Source organism: Brachyistius frenatus, unplaced genomic scaffold (genome assembly GCF_029030835.1).
Source record: "Brachyistius frenatus isolate BFR_SWC_R1_liver_20210118 unplaced genomic scaffold, ASM2903083v1 Contig_16, whole genome shotgun sequence".
NCBI classification, from domain to species: Eukaryota; Metazoa; Chordata; class Actinopteri; family Embiotocidae; genus Brachyistius; species Brachyistius frenatus.
Genome location: NW_027210615.1, coordinates 3,479,021 through 3,506,410, shown reverse-complemented (window position 1 = coordinate 3,506,410; position 27,390 = coordinate 3,479,021). Strand labels below are relative to the sequence as shown.

The 27,390-nt window shown below is 42.7% G+C and overlaps 1 protein-coding gene across 3 annotated transcripts in view; it reads right to left on the bottom strand.

Annotated features, from left to right (window-relative positions):
• Positions 1-6,469: 6,469 nt before the first annotated feature.
• Positions 6,470-27,390, bottom strand: part of mib2 (MIB E3 ubiquitin protein ligase 2) — a 46,495-nt gene continuing 25,574 nt past the window's right edge. For all 3 annotated transcript variants that reach the window (XM_069694027.1, XM_069694026.1, XM_069694028.1), the window contains 14 exons: positions 26,305-26,447; positions 25,838-25,945; positions 25,626-25,730; positions 24,783-24,945; positions 23,950-24,083; positions 21,622-21,770; positions 20,819-20,975; positions 19,700-19,854; positions 13,868-13,994; positions 13,514-13,774; positions 10,993-11,171; positions 10,522-10,715; positions 9,960-10,025; positions 6,470-9,409 (listed from right to left, as the gene is read on the bottom strand). In XM_069694027.1, the coding sequence (XP_069550128.1) occupies positions 9,168-9,409; positions 9,960-10,025; positions 10,522-10,715; positions 10,993-11,171; positions 13,514-13,774; positions 13,868-13,994; positions 19,700-19,854; positions 20,819-20,975; positions 21,622-21,770; positions 23,950-24,083; positions 24,783-24,945; positions 25,626-25,730; positions 25,838-25,945; positions 26,305-26,447 (2,183 nt within the window). In that variant the 3' untranslated portion in view covers positions 6,470-9,167. The remainder of the gene's footprint in view (positions 9,410-9,959; positions 10,026-10,521; positions 10,716-10,992; positions 11,172-13,513; positions 13,775-13,867; positions 13,995-19,699; positions 19,855-20,818; positions 20,976-21,621; positions 21,771-23,949; positions 24,084-24,782; positions 24,946-25,625; positions 25,731-25,837; positions 25,946-26,304; positions 26,448-27,390) is intronic.

Sequence of the window (27,390 nt, the reverse complement as noted above, 5' to 3'; positions counted from 1 at the left end):
GTGATCGCCTGCGTAATGGATAATAATGAGTTTGAAAAAAATGTGTCAGAAAGATTAAAAGGACTGAAAAATGAGCTTGAAGCTGTTAATTGTGTCTCCGGGATATTTAGAGGGTGAGAAGGGAGCCATCTTTCACATCTTCCTTCTCTTATTCAGCTCCCTGATCGTCTTATTTTAGTGAAATAAACTGTGTGATCTGGCACATCTGACTTTTTAAAATCAGGCCCCAAAACAGAAGGAACCTCCATCTCCTGTTCAGCACCTGCTCTTTTCCCCCCAGATGTCGCGTGAGATGAAGCTCGGGGTTCCCGTGGGGATCGCTCCGATTCTGCATTCACGAGACAACAGCAGCTCCCTCTGACCAAAACAAGCCTCTTTAATGACACAAACCGCATCAGCAGATCCTCAGCGACTGTTCAGCTGCCGCTGTTTCTTGTTTGTATGTGAAATGAGAAGCAACCGGTGCAGTGCAACTTGTTGATGGGACAACAGGTGTTTAGTGACAGTGTAAACAAAGCCACCTCGTATTGCTGGTTTCCTCCTGCGGCGGGGGAGTCGCGTCGCTAAACTCCCACCTGCTTTCCACCAAAACATCCAAACCTGATTACCGTACAGACTTCAGAGATTAAAGAGGTGAACATGCAGAGAGCCCAGAGGAAGCATTTTGATGTTTTTAAAAAAAGATTTGGTGTTTGTTTTACACCTTCATGATAAACTTCCTCATCCTGCTTGTGACAAACAGCTGACTCTTCGTGGACTGAGGATCTGGTTCCAGCTTTGTGCCTGATCTACATGTATCAAACAGATAAAGACAATTCTGCCTTTGAAATGAACGGGAAAAAGAGGCCGAATAATTATCTCCAAAGCTACTATTTATCATTTACTTATTTTGATCAAATGAAAGATTATTTGTGCTATCTGGTTACAATAAACGAGGCAACAAACATCAATAGAACTTCTTTTAAATTACAAGCTTTGTTTCCTTCTCTTTGGCGGCACCTACGGTGATAAGCAGTAATTGCAGCTATGTTTTTGAACTTGCATTAGTCAACTCATTTTGACTGTGACAGTTGGCAGTTGACAAGCTCCGCCTACCCTCTCTGGCAGAGCAAATGCTGGGCGATGGAAAGCACGTGGCTTTTCCCGGTAATGTCACCACAGACACGCCGTTCATTTCGTAACACTGTGAAGCGAAGGCCGTCACTCGACGGCCACCAGCCTGTGACGCCCCTCTATCCCGCTGCCTGTGGGTGTCTCTCTTTCGCTGTGTGTTTTGTAGGCGTGGCAGCTGTAGGAGGTCCGTCCCGTTGGTTGCTTGGGAGGGGCCGAGGAGTATAAAACGTCCGTGATTGCTTGCGAGTTGCTTAGTTTACTTTAAAAACCACTCTTTTCTTTTCGGATTTGTGTGTGGAGTCTCCCATTTGCTGTCCAGCCTTGAGTCGGGTTGCGACACCCGTGTTTCCTCATTCAGTGATAAATGGTGTCTTAACAGATATTCATCAAAATAAAAGCCTTTGAGATTATTACTTCAAGCCGGTTCACTTACTGGATCTTCCAACCAGATCCCACAGCGTTACTCAGGCCTTGTTTGATCAGAAATGTGTTCCAGAGGTCAACAAGGATGTTCACGCGCAAACTTACAGCAGCTAGCAGCTTAACCTGTTTTGTTTTTTCACGGTAACCAGGCACATGTACAGTAAACATAGTGAGTGTGAGCCAACCTGAAAAACCTGCCAACAACCTAAAACTGGAATCTGGGGCAGCATGAGACGAGTCAGCCGGCGGGTCCTGCTTCAGGCTACCTCGTGGCTGAATCTCTACCATCGTCGTTCTGTGCTTTTACTTTGGGTCGGCCTCCCTGCTGAGGTCAATTAAAGAACCTCCTTTCATTGGTTTTGCTGACAACAAAAGAAATATACGACATCACCAAAATGACCCTGTAAGTATTGATAATGGCGTGTGATCATTACAGGAAGAGCTTGTTTGATGCGAAAACCAAGTCCTGTTGGAGATGTTGAGAAACCATTAAAGGACCAATTCATAGAGTTTCAAACCTCATTTCTATCTATCCGAGGTAGGGATATAATGTGAAGAACAACAACAGTTGTCTCTGGGAAGCAGCTGCAAAATCTGTTGTTCTTACAGCACCACCACCGTCATTTGACATGTAGAAAAGAAACTACAGGCTGACTCAACTGCCTGGGGCGCCATGGGGCTCTCTACAAGCCACTCAAACGCAAAACCTTTTCCTATTTGTTCGTATTGAATCTACTACTCCCAAAACGCAGAGGATGCTGCGGTCAAGGAGTACGTCATTGGACAAGGACACATTTTACAGTGAGTATTCAGATGTATTCCAGCCAGAGTATACGGCCAATGAAATGCAGTGGTGAAAGGTCGAGGCTGCGGCTGCATTAGTCATGCATGAGGATGTGGCCGGGTGGGGGACCATTCGGCTGCCATGGCTCAAATTATCCTAAATGATCAGTGCTTGATGAATAACCACCTCCTTTCCTGTTATTTGCTTTCTGCAAACAATATGGTCCGGCTGCTGATGGTTCCTTTGTTGAGAGGGTGCGACAAGAGGAGGGACTTTGGCAAAGGGAGCCAAAGGATTGAGGCGTTTTACATCAGAGGTCCGCACACAGCGCATCTTGGTACATGTAGGCACCGCTCTGCTCGCTTCAATGGAAAACGTTTACCATCAACACCGAGTGGACGTCCCACACAAAAAGTGGCAAAACTTCCTTTACACGATAAAATCAGTGACACCAACCCACCGCTTTGTCCTGTCAATTAATATGATGCAGTCAGCAGCTTTTAACACCTCACCACCTACCGGCCTCGATTCAAATGTGAGGGAGACAAAAAGCGTGCGATCATCGACTGAATCCTCGACCGACTCAAATATTCAGAAACCGAACAAGAGTGAAGACAAACAACGGACTTGGACCACTTGTTTCAGAAACCTGGTCAGATGTAATGAAGCCGAGGACCGGAGTATCAGGAGGAGGTACGTGTAATGTATTCAACAGAAAGTAGAGCAGGCCTCCGACCATTTGGAAACAGATTTATGCGTAAACCCAGCTGGAGAAAAGAAGCTGGGTCTGTGCTGACAGTGAAGAATTAGTTCTTCACTCATTTTCATGATTTCAACTCGTCTTGGTGTCACAGGAACGTGACCAAATACCGGCAGGCAATTAACATCCCCCAAAAAAAGTTTGACTCCAATCTGTAATATATTTCCACAGTCAATATCCTGTGAAGAAGTCATTTCCTCCTCATTGAACCAATGGTTTCCTGTTTAATGCTGCACGCTGCACTAATTCAGAACCAAAGAGGAAACCTACTTTTTAACTGAGTGCACATGGCAGTCTGATATCTGACATATTTAATTCACAATAAAAACAACTAGCAGTTAAACTGGCGGTGCACAAACAGGAGGTTGTGAACAAGTTAACTTTATTTCACACTAACCTAACCGTTGCCTGCTTACAAAGTAAAGCCAACAGCAAGCTAAACCATTGGCGCGAGGAGTGATTTCACGCACACACGGCGGTCAGTAAAAGTAAATACAAAGACAATTTAATACAAAATGAAAAATAGAATTAAATAGAGTTGTAAAATACTTACATGCAGGTGAACACCGGGAGACAGCTGGCCTGGCTCTAAGCTAACGGCTGCCAGCGGTAGCTCCGAGCTTCGTTTTTCAAACATGCCAGTTGTATCTCGTGAAGTAAATAAACCAATTTACCTGAAGGTGGAAGACTTTCCTCACCTGACTGAAGTCCAGCTTTTTTGGCTAAGCAGCAACAGAGGCCGCTCCTGTAACCTGATATTTCTGTGACTGAGGGATCAAGGTCACATGGGCGGCTGAATGGTGACGTCCTCTATCCGGTGAAAATAAAAGCACAAGTTTCAAAATAAAAGCCCTCTGGCGTTTCATATAAACTGCTGCACAGCCTTATATCGCAGAGGTTTGGAGCAAGCCCTGTTCCACTTGCACTTGTTAGTTTAAGAAGTGCAAAGAAGAAAGTCAGTGTGACCCACAGTGTAACCTAAATATTCTGGTAATGTCTATCTGATCTCAGAATCATCTTCACCGAGTACAACCTTATCTGCTTCTTTCTTTTTTTTTCTTTTTTTTCATTTCCAGGGTGAGAGGCAGGCTGAGATCTCCTTCACACTGTACATCCATGAACTCACCTGAGATCCGGGGGCAGTTTTGTGAGCAAGTGCGCCCCCTGTAGGAGACATGAGGCAGTAAGCTCGCTTTACCAGTTAAATGTGACTTCCTGCTTCACAATGCAGTCCACTGAAGGAAATTGAATGGAGATAAATCACAATGTGTGCATCTGTGTGGTGAAAGTAATCAGGCAAGCAGGTCCAAAAATGGATCAAATGTCAGAAATAAACTCGACAGAAATGCACCCAACATTTTTTATAAGGTCAAACTCATTAAATGCGTTGTTTTCCATAAATATTCCTGCAAGCTGACAATGTGGCTTGTTGCGTAACAGGAAGCAGCTTTTCTTAGTGGGATTTTCCACTTGCCACTAGATGGCGCGCTCCCCCCATCATGATCACACGAGCTCTGCTGCTCTGAAATAATAGGAAACGTTTACCTGCAAACACAGCTTTAATAAAAGCTTAGAAAGTACTGGGTTTTCTTTTCAGAGTGCATTTTGATGTCCATCTGTAGCAATGATCTACGGTCAGAGTACACACATTTTATAACGGAGATAAACAATACAGGCGTTAAGAGTTCAAATCAAAGACAGAAAAAGACAGCAAATTCTATATTACACTCTGAATATGTAAAAACGAATAGAAATAGGTAGAACATATTTTTGTAATGACAGTAGAATAAATAACTATTTTTAAATTTAATTTGTCAAAAAAATAAGACGAGTACTGTATATTCATCAGGCCAGATAAAAATAACAAACCAAAAAAGACAGATTTTACGGAACAACTTTATTCCAAGCAATAATCCAGTGTGAAGAGAGATGTCATTTCATGTCTGAAATATCATTTTTCATAGTTGCCGTGACATTTTCCACCAGAATTTGTCATCTTCAAGTATATATTTAGAGAATTAAAGTGTGTTCAACTACTTTATCTGACTTTAAAGGCTCACACCTTAATGCTTTAGCTCCCGGTTGAATTTATGTGAATGAATAGGACAACCTTGCTGCATTTCTATTTCACCAACACTTCCCTTCCCACCAACATTAGCCCGTGTTTGTGGCAGCAGGCTTTCAATTTCATTTTACGGAACAAGAGAAGCATTAGCTTTGTTTTTAATTAAATTGAAATTAATTGAATCATTAAACCACATCATGTAACTCTATTAGAATTTGTAGGTATATTTTTTGGGGGATATAGCGGAAATATAGGCTTATACTTTTACTGTTAAAATATGTGCAGTTACACCAGTGAAAGTTTGTATGTTTTACCAAACTGCATTCACACATACTGCACACTGCAGCGCAGCCCACCAGTGTTACACTGAAACACAGATGACTTTTTTTTTTTTTGTAGCTTCTTTTTTAAGCATTGTATCTTTGTGACAATCAGCAAAAAAAAAAAAAAAAGAAAGAAAAGAAATGTGACTGTTATGGCTTCATGGTTGGTCCCCGTGTTCAAGTTGTCATCCCGTCCTCAGAGAGGACGTCACTGCTAAAGCGCTGAGTCATATGCCAAAGCCATCTGAACCGTAAGACAATTAACGACGAAGAGCACACGGAAGCGTTTAACTAGAAATGCTGCTCACATACCAGTCAGCCTAAGTGGGTTACAGTGAACACAACCTGCTCACCTGCTGTTTGCCTCCACGAGGAGAAGCTCGAGTGGGGGATGCGACTTGTGAATGTGAACACGCTGTGAGTCTTTTTAAACACTTCTCAATCATTTTGATGCTGCTGTGAAGATATTTCAACGAATTATCAGTTAGGTAGCAAACTTTAGCCGGCTGTAACTGACAGTTAAATCACAAAACAAATGTAACGCGAACACTTTAAAACCAGAAACGTTGGTTCCAATGAGGTATTTTGTGAAATAATACCATTTGTGATGTAAGATGAAGTGATTTTAATGCACTAAATCGGTAGCTTGTAGTAACAAGAAAATGCAGCAAAGAAATTGTTGAGGAAATATTTTGTGGCGGCAGCAATAACCTGCCATACACTCTGGGTTTTCCCACCCGCAGCCTTTGGTGGCTCATTTTAGCCAACGTAAACTAACGTTGGCAAACTTCAGCTCGATCTATTGTCACCGACAATAAGGTCGAGTTCACCGACCGGTCATTTTTCAACGCTGGAGAATCTGTTCAAGGCCAACAAAGCGAGCCAAAAAACATTTCTCGGTTGAAATTGAAATTTCCTGACGTAAAAAGAAATTCCAAATGGCTTCAAAACATAAAATTAAAAAACAAAAAAACTCAATAAAGCCAAACAAAACTCCACTATTTCCTTAGAAAACAGTTCCATATTTATTGCAAAATATTTTTGTACAGAATACAACTGAAAAAACATCAACAGAGGAGGAATGGACAGTAAGGCCAACATCAGAACTCCAAGAGCTGAACTGTACAAACACCAATAGTAATATTTGCTGCTTTAATAGTATTTTTTTTTTTATACATAAATTGTTTCCCGCCCTCACAGCGACCTCCTTAACGGGGAGAAAAAAAAAAAGAAAAAAAAATTCAAACATCTTCCCCATTTATCGAAAACATTATTGCCTTTGCCTGTAAACCCATCAACTTAGAACACCAATGGACAATCCTTAAAATGCTGAAACTTCTGTAAGAAACTTGTCCCTTGATTGATAATGTCTCACAAAATATAAATATATATACTTGTAAAAAGCTCCAAACCATAAGGGGCTGAATATTTTGGAAGTGAGCGTAGCGTCACCTTTCATTGAGAACACGAGGAGGTTCAGAGCACTACTACTACTAGTTAGAAGGCTAACACCATTAGCTCAACTGCTAACACCAGTAACCGAGTGTGCCGAGAGAACACGTCTGATTCTAAACAAAATACGAAGTCTGCTTTGAGTTTACTTCACACTGCTGGAATAATTGAACCCTCGCTTGAGCTTGGAGGGGTTTAGCATAGTGCGTCTGGGTTAATTTCGGGCGTGCATGCCCATGCACATCCTCATGCGATTTGGCACTGATGTAAAAGTTCTTTCTCCAACGTAAACCTCGTGGTACATCTCGCGTTCTCCAGCTCCCCCTCTTACATCTTTTTTCTTTACACGTTTAAAAAAAGGCAGAGTGACACAGGATACATTTTTTTTTTTTTTTTTCCCCAACATTCAAATGTACATCTTTAACATTGGCTCTCCCAAAATTTGGGATCTAATGAAGACAACAAAAAAAAAACCTCCTGTCTCTGGAAGTTTATCATAGAAAATAAAAATTAAATTAAGATTAAAATAGATACGATTTTTTTTCTCCTCATAAGCCCTTCAATAAAACACACCGAAACATTAGAAAGGATGAAGATGATGTACAATCCAGAACTCCAGTGGAGAGAGGGAGGGCTTCTTCTGAAATGACTGGACTACAAAAGGTAGACGTGGAACTACAGATGCAACACGACAAGTTCATGTTTTTGCCCTTCTGTTTCTATATCTTACAATACATCTGGTGGGTAGGAAACAAAACATGAATATCCTCCTTTAAAGTGTGAACCCGCTGCACTCTGGGCTTTTTACACCAGTCAGATGACAGACAGACTGTGGTCTTCAGACGCTAACAGGCAGACCAACACGATGCTTTCTGTCCCAAATCAAACACAGAAATAAAGCTGACTGGTGCTTCCGGGAAGCTTTGAGGACGTTTGTTTGTAGATTTTGGAGGAAAATGTCGGTTTTGTTGCAGCATTTCATCCGCAAACATTCATTTCACTAATGAGAATGGAAATTTGAGTTTCTACTGCATTTCTAAGTCGATACACAACTTCATGACTGGTTACTGATAACCGTTTCTTTGAGTGACCCTCCACTAAAATGATCTCATCCACTATAATGGTGTGTGTGTGTGTGTGTGTGTGTGTGTGTGTGTGTGTGTGTGTGTGTGTGTGTGTGTGTGTGTGTGTGTGTGTGTGTGTGTGTGTGTGTGTGTGTGTGTGTAGCAGGCCTTCTTTAACCCTGTATGGATATCCCAAGTGCTTTCAATGATTTGATACCCTGAGTAGAGGACATAGGCTTGGGGTGAACTTCAGTAGAAACAAAAACATTTTTGCCAAGCAAACACCAACTGAAAAAAGGACATTACTAAGTAATACCACCTCTCACACATAAATAAAAATCTGTACTCATCGGTACATTAAAAACCACAAATGTAACCAGAGAGAAAGAAAACAACGACGACAAATCACCCATGACGACACAGTCATTTTCAGCTTTACAATATGCATATATTCATGCATATATAGTGTGTATTTCCCCTTGCATACAGACAAGTGGTTGGGGACTATATAGAGAGCCTTTAGTTATACCAACTCCCTCTGCAGAGACTAACACTGATTATTAAGAGATTGATACAAATGAGAGCAAACAATTCACAGGACAAGCTGAGGAGCAAGAAGACGAGAACTGATTTCTGTGCAGCCTTGTAAACAGAAGAGGCCAGAAAGCCAGAGAGAATGATGGGTAACAGACATCCACTGAAAGCAGCAAAGATAGGACAGATGACAAGAGGTGGAGGCTGGGTTGGGAGTGAGGAAACTAAGAGGCGGGGGACCATCCCCCCCCCCCTCCCTCCCCCAGCTTTACCGATCAGAGTATTCAAAATGGCAGCATCGCCTCACGACCTCGTCTGATTCCTGTCGGGCTCAGCTGAACATCAGTTCCTCTACTGAAATTAAAGCGATCGACGTGTTCCTGCCTGCGCTGCTCGAGAGGGAAACTACTCAAAATGTAAGAAACAGTAGACTGTCAGCGGCGTATCACAGCGTCTTAGACTAAAGCAACCGATGGGCTGAGTGCGGATTCGATCGCGCTGGGTGGGTGCAGGGGGGTGCGACAGGCAGATATGGGTCATCGGGGTCATCAAAGGTAACAGCTGCCCTCCCTCCCGTCCCCACCCTCACTTTTGTCCAGCCCCCCTCCAGTATCCTCTTTGGATCGTTACGCGCTGAGGAGAGAGAAGCTCAGACGAATAGCTGGATCCGCTCGCGGATGGTCTGCCGGCAGATGGGGCAGGTCTTGAGCGCGGCGCTGCAGTCGATGCAGGAGGCGTGTCCGCACTGGAAGACCAGCTTGATGTGGTTGTCGATGCAGATGGGGCAGGTGATCCGCTCCTCCATCTGCCGGTAGCGAGACTGCAGCTGCTCCAGCAGGTTGTGCTGCTCCGAGTTCTCGGTGCCAGGGCTGCAGTCCACCTCCGTTTGGTCTGCGGAGGGAGGAGGTCATCGCAGAGAGTCAATTTTAGTCACGTCAAGTCATTTTTTTTTTATGCAAACTGTGCAGCCTTGTGCAAAATGAGACCGTACCGCTGTTCCACTGATAGCAAGGTTAGACACTATAGCAACCGAGCAGGGATATAGTATGGAAGTATGGATGGGCCACAGCAAACAGGAGCTTTGATTTATCCTTCAAAACCATGTTTCACTGACACCTCAAGACTTAATCACTCAACTTCAGGGCGACAGTCAGTCGCAACACTAAAAGCTCAACTCAAAAATGGTTTAAAAAGGATGTATACAGTAAAACATTTAGACAGCACATGCACAAAATTGAATACAAGATACAAATATGTTTCCTCTATTTAAAAAAACAACAACTGAATTAAAAGCTGTTAAATCGCTAATCTGCCCATCAAAAGTTAGACATATAATAATTATAATATATTATAATAAATCCATGAAATAAATATTGTTTTATCTGAAACCTTTCCACTGTATCCTGTTTGCAGAAAATAAGAATAAAATGATTTGTCTTACCTTGTCTAATTTTCTTGGTGATTGTGACCTGGCATTTGATGCATTTCTTCATGCGATGAGCACATTCTGTTTAGACAAAGATCAGGTCAGCCGAGATTTACAAAGGCAAAACAACAACAAAACAACAACAACAAAATGTACCATCTTATTTAGCAACCCAACACAAAGTGAAGCAAACCGTAGAGAAGAGTTTGTAAAAGATTTTTAAAATGTTAAATTGTTTGGTTTTCTTACAGACCAATTATAAGCTCCTAACAGTGGAGTCTGCCCCCCCCCCCACACACACACACACACACACTGTCACACACAAAATCCTGTTAGGTTTCCAGATCACCAGAGCATCTTCTATATTTAGTGGTTAATGCTGCTGTTTTGAGAACAAAGTTGCGTCTCCTGCCCACCTCTATTACATCACTGATTTTTCCATCAGTATTTTACATTTTGTGGGCCATGTCTCAAATCTGTAGTACCAGTTTTAGTTTTATTGCATGCAACAGCTTCCCTCACTGGGCTACATGTCTGTTTTTGCCCCCCCCCCCCCCCCCATCTCCTCTCCACCCACCTTCACAGGCCACGCTGTGCTGGCAGGGGCAGAAGAGAACCAGGAGAGCCAGCTCGGAGCAGATGAGGCATTCACTGGGCCCGGGCGGTGTGGGAAGAACCAGGTTGGTCATGGTGTTGGGGGTCGTGTGGACCCGCCGCAGGCTGGCGCTGCTCAAGCCCTGCCCACATGTGATGGCCTGCAGACGCTGCAACCTGACGGACAACACACAGCTTTAACAACACACAAAACCAAGTCCTTTTTTTATATATATATATATATATATATATATATACAAAGTGACTCCCACACACCATTACTTATTCCTTAGCAACTGACTTCAGCTCATCTTTAAACTCCCAGTTCATTTGCATATAAAAAGCCACTTTCAAACAGAAACTGTAAACATGGCCTTAGAAATCTTCTCTATGTTGTGAAACAATACCATCCAACGGCTTTATGAATTTCAACCCTCCCTGTGCAAACAACTACCTGTGCTTCTCTGAAAAGCTCTTGATGAGCTGCAGCATGGTGCTGTCTGCCACCAGGTCCAGAGGACTCTTGCCCTTGTGGTTGGCGTAGTTGATGTCGGCACCTTCCTGCGCTAGAAAACAGGCGATAGCTGTGCCAACACTCAGCTCGGTGGTCCCCAGAAGACCCGAAGAGTTCAGCTGTGGATCCACGATGATGATGATGATGAAGAGAGGATGCAGAAGACAAGGGAGAAGAAATCAAAGTTTAAAACAATTATTTTACAGACCCTGTTCTACAAGCGTACTCTCGATAAAGCCGAGGCCCGATCTCCGCGTAAATGGTGGAAGTTGAGTATAATTTAAAGACTTGGTTGAGGACACGTGTGAATTTGAGCGCAACAGAAGGTAACTGAGGTAAAAACGAGCACAATCCAGTTCAGGCTGACACATAAACCCTCATCTAATCAGCACAGAACAACTCCTCCAATAACTCCTCTGCTGACAGTGGCCAAAGCAGCCACAAGCACTCAGATCTAGCTACCTTCATGGCTGTGTGCGTGTGCATGTGCATGTGTTGGCTTGGCAGGAGGCCATGACGCTGAGTGGAGCTGCAGTGTTTGCAGTCATGTACACCAGAAAGGACATTCGCCATTGGAACAATGATACCGACACCGGCGGAGGGAACGATATCTGAAGTGCTCGTATAGAAAGTGCTGCTTAAACGGAAGAGCAGAGGCCTCTTAATGAGTAATATTAAACTTGTTCCTGTGAGTTAATGGCTCCCTGAACGCATGCAGGAGATTAAATGACACGCTGTGACTTCAGTATTCTGAAATTCATCACCCGGTGGGTACAATTACAACATTAACACCTGCTGAACAAATCCTTCAGCGGGCATTTAAAGCGTCTTTAATCAATATCTTCATTGATTAATAATGAGTCATATGACTATGTATCATGTGAAAGGTGTTACTAATCATGAATCCACTGAGAATTATCACCCGTCTCGGCATTTCTCAGAATTTTGCATCTTTTGGCTCGTTGTTTTGGATTTACCGAAACAATGAGCTGAAAGACGCTAAATAGCTGTACTATTTTGATTCAGTCTTGCTGAGATCTTTAGCATTGTTCAGAAGCAGCAGGCAAATCTTTTCAGCAAAAAAAAAAAAAAAATCTCTGATAAACCAACACTACATGTACAGATGACTTTAAGATGACCCGGTTACATAGTGGAGCAGATAGCAGGAGGAGGAGACCAAATACAGAATTAAAACAAGAGGGACTCTTAAGACTTTTGTACCAGGTTGCTTAAAACAAAACTCACTAATGACTTTATAAGGTGCAATGTCAGTGCTGTGCTCCCAAGAGATGAAAAAAAAAAAATCAGTTTAATATGACTAAACTGCAGTAAATAGTGACGTGCAGATTCCAGCTTTATACAACAACCTCATGAGTTCCTGTCTCTGCTAACAGTAGCGCTCCTTTCCTTCCAATAACATCTGTGCTTCTGAGGATGAATAAAGCCGCACGACTTCTTTAAGATTTCTCAGATAAATGAGTGCAGTCCTCTCCAAGTCTTTGACATCATGATTAAGACGTCCTCTGGGGCGAAAATGACGTGGTGTTTTTACACCGTATATTTATCACGGACATCTTAAGCAGAACTCAATCTTTGCCAAATCTATATCTCGCTTCAGAAAGTGGACCCTCTTCACTTCTCAACCCTTCAACACTTATTCGCTCCCTTTATTACACCATCAAATTCAGTCTCTCGCCAGTATTTTGTGATGAGATTGAATTCAAAAGCAAGGAAATCTTTATATCTTTGAAAATAAATGTCCTAAATTCTGAGGCTGAATTGCTCAAATTCATGTAGCTCTTCGGCTCTAAAATACATTTTTCAAGTTCTCTGCTTTTGTCCAAAGAAGCCACACACTGCTTTAATTTATATACAGTCGCACTTCTACCTTATTACTTTCTCCTCAGCTAACCCCTCTCTCTCTCGCCTTGTTTACACAATAAACCAGAGTCCTTTGTCCTCAGTTAAGACTCACTTTAAAGCCGTGTCATCTGACTTCCTTTCCCTCCTCTTCCCTTTCAGCCAAAGTTTACCTGGTAAAGCCAACTAACTCCTTTATCTTCAATTAACGCACAGGAAACATTCATTGCCTCAGGCTGTGTTTACCATCCTGTCCTTTGCCCTCCTTCGTCAGTCTTTATTTACCTCACTACGACACGTATTTACCTCCTTAAGACCACATTAATCCGTCTTCCAGACATCAGAGTACATTTACCATGGGTATTAATTTACCACCTTAACCAGTCTATATTTACTCCCCTTCTAATCTTTCTGTGTACTCTTCCTTTAGAAACCATCTCTTTTCTCTATATTTACCCTCCTGCCAGTTTCTATTTAGCCATAATGTCATCCTGTCTTCCCATTTTGTTGTGATGTTAATGGTCTAATAGGTCTTTCAATAATTCTTTAAACTGACAAGCAAGTAAGTTCATCACTTTGCAACCCCCCCTTCAGTTCTCACCCGGCAGTAGAGCGACGTGGCGGGGCACCCCTCGCTGCTCTCCTCGGTGCTGCTGGTTCCTACGGTGGGGCTGAGCACGACGTTGGCCAGCTGCGGGCGGAGGAGGGCCACGTGCATGGCCGTGTCGCCGTCCTCGTCCTCCATGTTGACGTCTGCGCCCTCGGCCACCAGCAGCTGCACCAGCTCGGTGTGGCCCTGCGTCACGGCCAGCTGCAGCGGCGTCTGGTTGCGGTTGTTGCGGATGTTGATGTCGCAGCGACCCTGCGGAAGAGGCGGGAGAAGCAAAACTGTAAAAACCGCTGGTTGTGTCGCAGTAGTAAAGGAAAGACGTGGAGGATTTGCTCCTGCTCTCACCTCCTTGACGAGGATCTCGGCGACATCCCTGTGGTTGTTGAGAGCAGCCAGATGCAGCGCTGAGAAGCCGTCGTCCTTCTTAACGTCCACCAGCTGCCGCGCTCTGGCCAGGATCTTCTCGGTGGCCCTGCAGCCAGGACAAACAACACGAGACTCAATCAGCCACAACACTCCTCATGGCTCATGGCTCAAATTAAGGACAGTTATATCTGCAACAGTTGCGCCCAAGCTTTTTACCCAATCAAACGCTTAAATCAGAGGGGAAAAACATACCCTTTCAGACCTTCAATGTCTCAATAAGCATTTTTTTTTTTTTTTGGAAGTGCCAAACAATATTTTGTGATTGCGTATGATAGTTTTTAAGTTTACTGGCAAAATTACATATTTTTCCTGACATGAACCTGACCAACTACTACAGACTGCCGACTATAACATGCACAAAGCACGAGGCCCACAGAAGAGAAGGCTCGTATTATCCTGTGTCTCCTGTGGATTTGACGTGAGCTCGGACGGAGCCGTTAAAAAAGCATCTGACAGCAAAGCTCGCCACCACGTTCAGTATTCAACCATTCAACCACATGGACAGAACATCACAAACATCACAATCAGCTCCTCGCAGCTCAACACGCAACACAACTGATGCTCCATTCTTTCAAGGTCGCAGGTTTAAACCGTCCTCATCGGCGTCCATTTTGTCAGATGACAGCGTGTTATTTTGAGTGTGAGGGTTAACGAGGAAGAAGAAGTTGAGTTGCAGTGAAGTGTGACTATTAGAACTTGTTGTCGTGCTTCGTGCAGCGGGCGGATGCTGCAGTGCGAGGCTGCGCTGCGCTGCACTGCTCGACTTGTCCCTCTGCTCCGGAGCCGAGTCTGCTTTATGATGTGTGAAATTGAAGCTGACAGCCTTCGCCAGGCGCCCAGGAAGCTGGCATGTCACCGCCGAGGCTCGGATGTGACGTGAACCAAACTTTCTCTGGATGTTCGGTTCATTTTCATGTAAGCTCTGCTGGGCGGAAACTCTGGTGCTGTTGAACATGTTGGTCTTTTTTTTTTTTCTACAGAAAACCATCAAAATGAAGCACACTGATGGACAGCACACAAGGGATTCGTACCGTTATACAAATACAACTAGATTCAATAATTCATAAACAATCCAGCAACAAAAAGCCAGATACTATATAACAAAACACAGCCAGTAAAGAAGCGGTTAATATGAGCAAGAACACATTAACAGATACAGATAACAATTGCGACTTGACAAAATTCTTACTTAGACTGTATGTAAAAATCTCTCTACCAAGAACGTACATCGCATTGATTTGAATCTCTCCTTACAGCAACTAAAAACCTTTTTTTCCAGACTTTTTTCTTAATAATTTCTTTATAATGGCTGACCCGATAACCGAGTGATCAGAGTGCATACTATGTGAGTACCGACGTCCCTGGTTCTGGTTCTGGTGTCCCAGGCCAGGCAGACCTTTGCTGCATGTTATTACCCTTCTCTCTTCATCATTATTTCCAGTCTCTCTCACACAGTCACTATGAAATATAGGCAAAAATGACCAAAAATAAAATCTTAAAAAATAACAATTACATTGTTTATTGCAACTGGCATGCCTGCGTGTCTGCACGTAGTGATTTATATTCTTGCTGCAAAGCATTTGCACAAACTACTAGACCGCAATATATTGTCTACCTTTTATTTTTAGTTGCAAAATATACCAAAAAAAAAAACACACAAAAAAAATCGTCCTACTTTAAATAAAAACATTCCAACACAGATGACTGTCCTGCTTTCTTTACCCGGGACGTTGTTGTAACATACTGGTGGCTGACCTGCAGCTATTTTTGCATCAGGGTAACGGGGACGGTTTTAATTATGAAAACATATTACGGCATTGACAGGCTAATTAGCAGCACACTGTAGATACATTTTAAAGGCATCACTTAGGTCTTGACAGGCGGTTTTGTTGCATGTGCAGTCACGTATGACTGGGATCGCCTCTGTGTTTTAAAGGATGAAGGCTGTTCGGGGGACGCTGTGTTAGAGGTCATTGGTACCTGCAATGCAGCTGTGTGTCTGCATGTCTGTGGCTGAGGTACTGAGAGAAGGGCCTGCATGCTTTCGAGTCGGCTCCAGACCACCTCGTCCTCTCACTTCTGAAGCAGCCTCTCAGACTGAATAACAGCCGTGTTCGTTGCGTGTCACCTTCGTACCCGCCGTGCCCCACAACTCTCTGCATTAATTCCATAATCGTTACTCCTGTGTGTTCATGAATATTCAGACCTGAGCTGGCGTTTTCAGGCAGTTTTGTACAAACATGCCTGCACACGGAACAGCCGGAGGGCATCTCTGGCACACTCGTAATGACTTTCCAGGGGACAGAAGTCATCAGTTAGTTATTTTCGGGAGTTTGCATCACTCTTGTTTGTAACTTGCTTCTTGATCAACGCTTGATAAAAGCAGAAGGAAATGCACAATGTGCAAGAATAAGCTGTTGGACTCTTAATTAAAATAAAAGATTTTGATTTCATGTATTATTTAGCTATGAGAGTGAGTATGCAGCGTAATCCAGCTGTCTCAGCCAGTCTACACTGCACACTGGAAGAAGGGGGTTTGAAGAAAAACGAGACAAGGAGGAACTGTTGAGGAACAAAAGGGATCTGGTGACAGTGAGGAGAAAACAATGATGCTACGAGGAGCTAAAATTGCAGGAAAAGAGGAAGAAATCCAGCCACGTCATCTTTCTTTTTGGAGTAAATAAATTAACCACATTAGCCATCCTGTACATTGACTCGCCTCTTCTGTCAAACTAAAAGCACCAGAAGAAATCTGGCTACATGCCTTGTTTCTTTTCTTTCCCAGGACTGTTTGTGAACTTGGCCTCTAGCCCCCTTTTTCCATTTCCTCACAATAAATAAATACTCTAATAAACAAAACATTCTTGTCTTTCTGTCACAAAGAACAGGGCCACAGCTGCTCTCAGGATCTCATCATGGATGCTCTTTACTTTTGAAGATAAAGACAGTGAAACAGTTTATGGTCATGGTAAATCAAATTGGGGATTCTCAGCAAAACATAGTGAGGAAATAAACATTTAAAAAAAGAAAACAGAATTTATCTTTAATTTACTCCACAGAGTTTAAAGCTTCAATCCAATGCCTGAGTACCTTTAACCTTGGTATTACAACTCCCACTTCAGCTACAACAAACTGGAGCTACATAGAAAAAACACAGTGATTGGAATGTATCAATGTGCCTTTGGCCTGCTGATGATATATGGTGAGCCGAGTTGATCCTGAACGCTGTAAATACTGCGTCTCTACTTTTGGTGCAGCTGCTGATGTCAGGTTAAATGAATGCTGGGGAGCGCAGCCTAAACTCCCAGAACTGCACATATGACACTTGCCAGAACAGATCAGACATTTATTAAATGACTGTCCACCGCGGCCTCTGCTCCTTTTCCTCTCTCGCCTGCAGTTATTGCCTGCCAACTGTCTTTTTTCTTTCTTTCTTTCTTTCTTTCCCACTGCTCAGTCGACGTTTGTTCACAAATTGCACTCATGTACAGGGCTGTTCTGAGATGACATTTTTTTGTATGATCAGCAGGGGCCTGCTTGTTGGGAATGTGGGTCACTGGGAGGTGAAGTTTGGAGGTCAGAATTTGGTACTTTAAGGCTTTTCTTTGATTTGTTTCCTACTTAACAGACTTGCAAAAAAAAAAAAAAGGTGGTGGAGATTCTGAGGGGAAATACGGTAATGTTTTTTTCTGATGACAATAACAGGGCTACCAGTCTTTGGAATATACATTTCCAGTATATTTTCCATCAAATTACATAAAAAACACTTTTGAAGTCTCTAATTGAAACCTTGAATGAAGTTGCATTGCTTCAGGGAGGAAATTTATAGTGATGCTGATGTTTTTAATTCTTACTTCCTGTCTTTTGTGGCACCTCTTTAAAAAGCGCCAGGGACAATTTTCCATTACATGGTTGTGTTATAATTTGGGAGGGAAAGTTCATGAGAGGTCGTAAAAGGCCCAGAGCGAAGAGGCAGGAAGCTCAACGTGGTCGGGCAGACTGGGTGAACTGAGGGAAACATCAACTCTTCAGAAGTCACTAAAGAGACATACAATCCTGCTCATCTTCTACTCCTATGTTCTTGATCTCGATCCACCTCCCTCTGACTTGTTTAAAGTGACTGACTGAACCGGAAACATCTCAGTTCAGATTTTCACTTGACTAAAAAAGGATTTATTTAAATATGATGTGATAAATCACCTGTTAAAGGTGTTTTTGAAGCATTTTACAGTAATGAATCAATTGATCTAATAAAAAATAATGCAAAAAAAAAATGATATTACAGATCACAACAACTCTGGTTAGCTGCAGCAATGCATGCATTAAATTTAGTCTGAGCAAAGGATCTGATGTTGCACCATGTAAGTAGCCTTTGAATATCTAATCTATGGAGAAAGTGCACAATTGCTTTAAAGACATTATAAAAGTATAAATCCTATAATTATTATACATTAGATTGAGACTTTAAATTCAGCAGTTAAATGATTTAAAACAGGCAGAGAACTCCTGAAAACTGTGATAAACTCTTAAGAGGAGAACCATGACCGTTCACTTTTGGCACACTCTCTCTATATTTCCAGGCTATTCGAAGTGTGTGGGAGCCGATGTGATGCAACATGGACAGAGGAGGACACAGGCTCACCAAAAAGGAGCGCGCCATAACAGTTGTGTTATGCCTGGCTGAAACCTTATCGTTGTGGGAACACTCGGTTATCTGCTGCGTTTTCTGCCTGCCTGCTCGCCGCCACGTCGAGGCTCTGCTTGTGATTAAGAACCTTCAGTGTCAAGCAGCTGAGAACCAACACAGACAGAAGACAATGGAGCCTTTGTGACAGATGTCAGTGAGGCATCTTTGATGTTTGGCCTCAAGCACCTCGGTGAGAGTAAAACGGCTGAGTTGATCTTTCACCAGTTTCTTATTGGTGTCACTTTTAGACACTTAGTTCCAGTGAAGGATAAAAAACAACTCAGAGCCTTTTCTGGAAGAACTAGGTCAAAAGTTATGATATTTTCATAAAAATAAGTGCAGTTAAACAGCAGTGACACAACAGTCGGGTAATGAAGGCTTTTGTAATTGCTGATATAAGCAAGTCTTTCCCAGGAAACAAAAATGTCTGCCACACTGTTTAGCATTTGTTTGGATTTTAGGAATTTTTGCCCACTCATGAATCCCGAATCTGCATTGCTGAAAAATGACGACAGCGAATGTAGTCTGGAAAAAATTTGGAGGATGAGAGACACGATGCAAAAGTAAATGTTGATGCATTTTTTATTTTATTTTTTTGCCTGATACTGACTGTCAGCCTGCTGACAGCAGCAGAAGCTGTGTGGGAGATGAGCTCTCTATCTGTAACGGATAGCGTTGAGAGTTGACCTTTGAATACTCAACTGAACCCACAGGAGAGGTTCCTGCGCACACACACACACACACACACACACACACACACACACACACACACACACACACACACACACACACACACACACACACACACACACACACACACACACACACACACACACACAACCATCATTTCCAATGTTCACATCAGATGCAAGCATTTAAACTACCAAGACACTGAGCAGACTGTAAGGAATGGAAATGACACATGATATTGTTCTGCAGGTGGAATAATTTGGTGCACATTCAGAGACTGCACATCTGGAAACTATGGCTATACCTGGGTCACTTCACAGTGTCCTAATAATCAAACCTACCTATATCAAGACTCCAAACTAATGTTTACTCACAGTTTGTTTCCTTTAAGGGCAGCATGATGTAGCAGGTTGAAGCCTCTGTGGTTCTGCTGGGTAAAGTCGATGTTGGGCACCAAAACCAGGATCTCGATGATATTGCGGAAATCTTTAGCGATGGCGTCGTGGAGCGGCGTGTCTCCGTATGAATCCTGGTGATGGTGTGGGGGGGGACAGACATGTAACCCGGTGAGTGAAGCTGTTGCATGCAATACAAGTAAAACTGGTACTACAGGTTTGAGACATGGCCCACAAAATGTAAAATACTGATGGAAAAATCATAGTGACGTAATAGAGGTGGGCAGGAAATGCAACTTTGTTCTCAAAACAGCAGCATTAACCACTAAATATAGAAGATGCTCTGGTGATCTGGAAACCTAACAGGATTTTGTTTACTAGAATTTACAGTATTGTAACTTGGTCTCAATCCATTTGCCTCTTTATATTAAAATAAACAAGCAAATTCTGGACTGGCATGTTTGTAGCTGAGTAGCCACACTATTCAAGCAGAAACCAATGAGTTAGTTAGTGAGTTGTGGGCATGGTTGCAGGCGTGTTAGACCATCTGAAAAATCCCCTAAAAGAAGCACTAAATTCCCTTAATGAGGCTGAGGGCTGAGACGGAGCAGGGTCACAGCCAAATACCATAATTGTTTGAATTTGTGTCACAACTGCTTGAAAGGGCAATGTGGGACTTGCTTATGACGTGTGTATGGAAATGACTGACAGCCAGAGAAGCTTACTTATTGGCTACCCAGGCACTCACTCAGTGGTTGACCAACTTTCATTGGTCAGTCGCTTAATGAGCTCAGTCTGTGTACTCTCCTGATGATGATGAACCCAGAGGGGCATGATATGAATTTTAAAGCCATTCACTCAATTGCTTTTAAAAAGACATTCTTGGGAGAAAACAGTAACGTGACTGATTGTTGTGAATTATGTTGCACAAGCAGTTCAAGAAGTATAGTTTCTGTGGATTTTGGACTTGACTTGTTTTTTCACAGTTAAGAATGAACTCGTCCAGTTGATATTAAAATGAAATATTGAGTGGAAAATGATCAAAACAACAACAACAATATCACAGGCTTATTCATTAAGCCCTCTCCACCCTCTCACCTGCAGGTTGACATCAGCCGAATGTTCGGTCAGCACCCGCACCACGTCAGTGAAGCCCTTGTTGACAGCGATGTGGAGCGCCGTGCACATGGAGTTGTTCAGGAGGTTAACATTTGCCCCCTTGCTCAACAGCAGCCGTGCGATCTCTGCCTGATTTCTAAACCAGAAAAATAGACACAAGCACATTAATCCTCAATTTGCTTAATTTTTGTTGATTAAAACTGTCCAAAGCATGCTGTGAATTATATCTATTTAAAGAAATATATTTTTTTTTTAAACTGAATTAATTCCAGGGGTTACACAAAACTCATTGGTTGTTGCCCAACTTAGACAAATATCCTTCTTAAACCTTGCCATTTTGTTTACATATTGAATACATGCTACAAGCAGGAGTAAAACTGATTTTTTTTTTTTTAATCTCGGAATAGATTTGATGAAATGCCAACATGCTGAGCCTGAGAAGATGTGGTGGACTTATTACGTTAATGCAGCCACTTCTGTGAACAGATTATCACATTACAAGGAAAGAGACAAGCCAGAGCTCTTCTGTACACCTGTCAGTCACAAGATTTTTCCACCCGGCAAAGCCGCTCATGTAGCGGACTCCAGCACTGTGTGTCTTATCCATTTCTCCTTTGTGTATGCTAAAATCCCTAAACGTGTGTGTGTGTGTGTGTGTGTGTGTGTGTGTGTGTGTGTGTGTGTGTGTGTGTGTGTGTGTGTGTGTGTGTGTGTGTGTGTGTGTGTGTGTGTGTGTGTGTGTGTGTGTGTGTGCGTGTGCGTGTGCGTGTGCTACTCCTTACCCGAAGGCAGTGTAGTGCAAAGCTGCGTCTCCATCCTCATCCTTGACTTCGATGGAGCTGTTGGCCTGCAGCAGGGCCTTCACCACCTCCATGTGGCCTTGGTGAGCACCGACCTGCAGCGCAGTCTTGCCCTGGTTCTTGATATCCACCTGCCAGGAGTACAGACATCAGTGAAGATTCATCAGAGGTGGAAGTGACCTGGACGCTAACAGAGCTGAGGAAAGTCTGGCCGGAAATAATCTGCGCATAAGAAGCAACCACGGTTGTCCTACACTCGGTACACGTAATCTCATTAAGTAGTGAAGTCATCACAGAGTGGAACTGCAGTCTCCTGAACACAAACAAATAAACACGTGTATTGTGCTCCAATTTCATCGTGACAAGGCATTTTTTTTTTCTCCGATTAAAAGAAATACACACTTATACATACTTTTGTTTATTTCAATTTGAATAGTTTAAGACAGTCACATGCAGTGAAAGATCATGTTAAATACAAAGCTTAAATTGCAAGGATTCAAAAGTATTTGGGCAGTTGGCCACGGTTTTGGCTGCTGTGTCATTTTAGAGTTGGTTCATGCTCAGAGGAGCTCACATGTGGCTGAGAGTTCACTAAGAGTTACCATTTAAAAGAACACCAAAGAAGATAACGATTCCTTTCAGAGACATATCAACAATTGCTGGTTTGCCAAAATTACCATGTGGGCAAATTTTAAAAAGCAGGTGTGCAAAGGAAGACTAGAAAATAGCAAAATATCTGGTAGACTGGGGAACACAAGTATTACATTGACCACACAGTCATCCACAAGTGTTGAATGACTGAATGTTCAACACATGGTGAAGAAAAGTGGTTTATGACTGCACAGCCAGGTGTACAGGTTTCCTTGTAAACAATCAAGACTTAGACTCATGTCTTATGGTGTCTGTCCATATGGGTTTTACTAATGAGCACAAAAAGACTGACAAACAATATATGTGATTTAATGTAGCAACAACAGTCAACAGAAGATATCGGAGCCTAAAACTCATTCACTGTGTAACTGTGTCTCTGCAGTGAACAGGTGAACAACCCTCACCACTAATCTAATTACCCAGAGGGATCGCAGGTGTGCAGTCTAAGTGACTGACAAATAAACAACACAAACTAAACATACACATTTGTCTTCTACATACAATGTCAGCTTGTGTTATACAACTGGTGACTTTTGTTGGATTCTACATCTGATCACTTATTCATTTCTATGTTATTGGTGTGTTGAAGCTTTTATGTAAATTCTCAACATCAATTTGGAGTGCAGATGATTACAAATGAGAAACAGTAATAACTGTAACAAATATCTTGTAATTCTGATGTCCTCATCGCCTGCTGAAAACGTAATAGAGACAATAGCCAATGAATTTAAGGAACACGAAGAGGAACCCAGAACAGGATGTAGTGCAAATAACCTGCTTCCCTATCTTTATTCATGAAAATGAAAAATGTTAGTGTGTGAACAAACATCTGACAACACGCTTCTCTTTTTTTTTTTTTGCTGAAGTATATTAAGAGACACCTTTAAAAGCATCCTGAGCCATCCAGGCTAAAAATCCAAAGAACAGACTCAAAGTTTCCCTCCAAGATCCTCCATCTGCCTGAAGTCTCAGATAAGATAACTTATCTTTGATGTGAACAGCAATGTTTCATCTTGTGGAACATTTTGTTGATGCTCATTTTTAACAAAGGTTTGGAAGTCATTTTAAATTTTTCACATCTTTGGAAAGCACCATGTCCAAACATGTCCATGTTTTCTAATAACAGGTCTTTGGGTGTCTCGACCAAACATGCCAATGAAATTCTGAGAAATAACTTCATTATTTATTAAAGAACATTCAGTCACCCTTATCATAGGTAGTGTTGACTATTCATCTCATTTCTGTATGTTTATTATATGTGTAAATATGATAAATTAACAACCAAATATGACAGAAGTTGTTTACTTTTTTGCGTGTGCTAATATCCTAACATGGGAGTGCCTGAAGTACCCAAGAACTAGAAGATCAATATGTTGTCTGGAAATATATTTCATGTACTTCAAACCTTACTAAATTAATTAATCCAATATAACAAACTACCTTGTGTTTTATGCTGTGTTGTGGCATAATATCATTGATTTGATAACTCCATCAGACAGACTGGTAAATACCAGACTATATAGTGTTGCCTCATCTGGCTGTGTAAACCAATCTGGCTCTTAAAATCCCCCCCCCCCCCCTCCCGTCTGGGTGCCCCGGTGGAAGGAGCTCTTGGAACAGGCAGTGGACTGCAGCAGAGAGAAGGAGTGCTGCACTAACCTTGTCAGGATACTTCTGCACCAGCTCCCGCACTTTGCTGGCACTGCCGTGTGCTGCCTCAATGACGAGCCGGCTGGGATTGTCCTGCTCTGTAGACTGAGAGAGCAGCTTCTCCAGCACCGAGATGACAGTACCTGAACACAGACACAGCCGGATGGAAGAGGAGGAGGAGGAGAAGGAGGAAGAGGAGTAGGTTGTGAAAAGGGGAAGGGCAGGAGAAGATAAAGAATTGAATTAGCTTTTTCTGTCCAACACCATGTTAGCCTTGCAGAGGGACAAAAAAAAAAAAAAAAAAAAAAAAAAAAAGCACCTAAAAGTCACACTGGTTAATGAATTTGTCAAAACTGAAGAGAAACCACAGGAATGAGTCAAAATGTCCCTCCATGCAGTGAAATCTGACCACACACATTCACAAACACACAAACACATTCACAAACACACACACATTCTCACACGCACACACACACACCACTCTGTTGCCAGCCTCCCATCCTCAGAGGTGACCACGAACACAGAGTAGATGTTTTCATGATTAAGAGACTGCTGAGAACTTCTGACACAATGACAAATGTCTGCTGTGCCACCAAAGCCTCTCGCTGACAACATGCAGGATGGTGACATGCTACAGAGAAGAACACTTTGAGAAATGGACACCCTGTCCAACACACTGCCGCAAAAAGACAAGTAATTGATGCCTGTATGAGAAAGCATGCGTAGCAGAGACATAGCTGAGGACATAAATGAGGACAGGGGAGGATGACTGGAAGAACGCAGGAGGTAAAGCTGGAGCCGGAGCGTTACAGATGAGCCCATCGTCCCGGTAGAGGCCTTACTTCCAGATTCGTTGGGGTTCTCGGCTGTCATGAGGTTGGCATCCACCTCCACGGTCTGGGCCGAGAGGCACGCGGGATTAAACGTCCATGTCTGGCCTCCAAATGCCACCCGCAGGTCACCATCAGCATATACTTTCAAAACCTTCCCGATCTGGCCAAGCACCTACGAAAAAAAAACAGTAAGTAAGGTGGATGCGGTGTGGGTATGTGAAAAAAGGGTTGACAAGGACAAATTAATTAATTAAACCGGATCCAGTCAGGGATTTTACAGGAACAGTTTCCGTCTCTCTTTAATTTCAGGTAAATAACCAGGTCAAACTCTAGGAAACGTCTCTAAACTTGCTAAGGTCCTGGTGTACACCCAAATGAAGTAGGTCAGTCTTAATTCAGACGGATCAGAAAAAAGGCTTTACTTTAGCAAGTGGCACAGTTAACATTGCGCCCACAGACAGGAAAGGACTCTGAGACGGCCAGAATACCGAGACAGAAAAAGGTTTCAAGCCATAAGTACGTTTCAGGTACTAGTTATGAAATCAGTCAGACATGCAAGTCCACAGTGGAGACCACCAAATCACAAGTAAAGTCTGTTCGGATAGTTAGCATATATATTAAATAGTAAATCATTTGTTGGTTATTCTAATTCAAAAGGCCGAAGGTCAAAGTTGAGTGACAAAGTTATCGCAACTTTAGATTAAAGATTCCCGTCCAAGTCATGTGATTTAAGTCCCCACCTGTGCTAGACCACCACATAAAGTCAGCTTAGTAACTAATGCTAAAATACCAGGTATACTATATTCGTATACTAGCATTATCAGGCTACCACTTCTTAATAAATGAGCATACAGGAGTCATGCTGTCTGTCCACTCTCCATGGCCAGCCTGCAGTCTCTTCACGCTCTCCATGTCCTCCAGCACTCTGACAAGTTCACCAACTCCAAAAGTGTTCACCTAAAGGAAGGACGGGTGGACATTTGTAACAAAGTCATAAAGCTATCATGTTGAAATCAAAACTGAACGTACGACCGTCTGACAGAAACGTGTCTGTATCTCAATACCTTGGTGAGTGCCCCTGGATGGAAAGTCCAGCGGATGTTGTTGCTGTACTGGACTCTGACATCTCCTCGGTCAGTGATTCTATGAACAGTCCCGATCCGGCAAATGTACTGCAAACACAAATAGGCTGTTTCACCTCTGCATGCCTGTGACCTTAATGTTGCCTTTAGCAGCTGTGATTTGAGAGTTGGATGCTCTGTTTCATTTCACTCTGTTGTAACATCCATCTGAGCCACTTATATAAATATTCGGTATGCCAGGCTCAAGAGGCACACGTGTTCTGACTCTCATGTTTGTCTAAAACATAAAGAATGTGTACAAAAGTCATTGCGACTTGCTGGAAAAACGCAGGAAGTACACTTTGTACTTCTACATTTTAGAAGGACTCAACGGAGAGTGGCATGAGGCTGTCTATTGTTAACTTGTATTGTGTTATTCATCGCACTGGCAGAAGGGAAGCTTTGAATACCTCTGCCATTTTGGGGTTCCACCCTCCGTGGCCTTCCTGCATCTGTCGCAGGATGTCCACTTCCAGGAGACATTTGACCTTGTCGCCCTGCTGGAAGGAGTGGCCATCAGCACTCTCCTGGCGCTGCAGCTCTGCATGTTCTCCTGGATGGACAGGTGTCAGCATCAACAGATGAGCACCAGTTATTAATGACAATAGTTTAAAGCCAGTATGTCTATATCTCCCGCTGATAATCACATTTTCAAAATTCTAATCATAGGTGTAGTGCTGCCGCAACGTAACCATGCTTTGATGCTTTTTTTTCTCCACGTAAGGAAATAACATTTTCACAGTTCTTTTGATCTGCTCCCGTCCGTCCTATTAAAGCAATTGCATTATAGACTGGTGCGAACCAGACCCAATTTCAATGCGGGAATATGTGGGACCGGCCGCACTCCACAGGGAGTCGTTTGCAGTCGTTTCATCCTACTGGGTGTAGACCTCGGGTTAATTTGGACCAATCAGCATGTGCCATAACCGGCCGCTATCGCTACAACTACCTAAGGCCCTTGTCCACTAAAGCGCTTTTTCCTGAGGATAGCATTTTTTGGACATTATTTAAATAAACACCAGCAGCTCGACGAGGCGCTGAGCGTTTATTCTGCGCTGAGCGCTGAACATGCAGCGTTTTATTTTCCGGTCACAGAGAGCCGCCCAATCACAGTGAAGGAGGGGCAGTGACACTCGCCGCTGATTGGTCCGCCCTTCAGAGTGGCTGAGCGTATGCTAATACGAGCCGGGTTACCAGACTGTATTCACAGCAAAGAAAAGCTGTGATCGACAGTCGATGCAGCCAAGCTAACTGCATTACAATGTTAATACAAACTCAACACTTCCTGTGTTCATCTCAAATTAAAAGTCCTATTGCTTTTCAGTAGAATGAAACTTTTATTTTAACAAAGCTTTTATTCTGAAACATTAACAGGAATGTGTTGTGACTGTAATCATACAATATTATTGACTATTCTGAGTAAACATGCCACTGTAGAAACAGTCGTTACACAACCTTAGAAACAAAGCCACCACTTAACCATGGGTTCACACGCT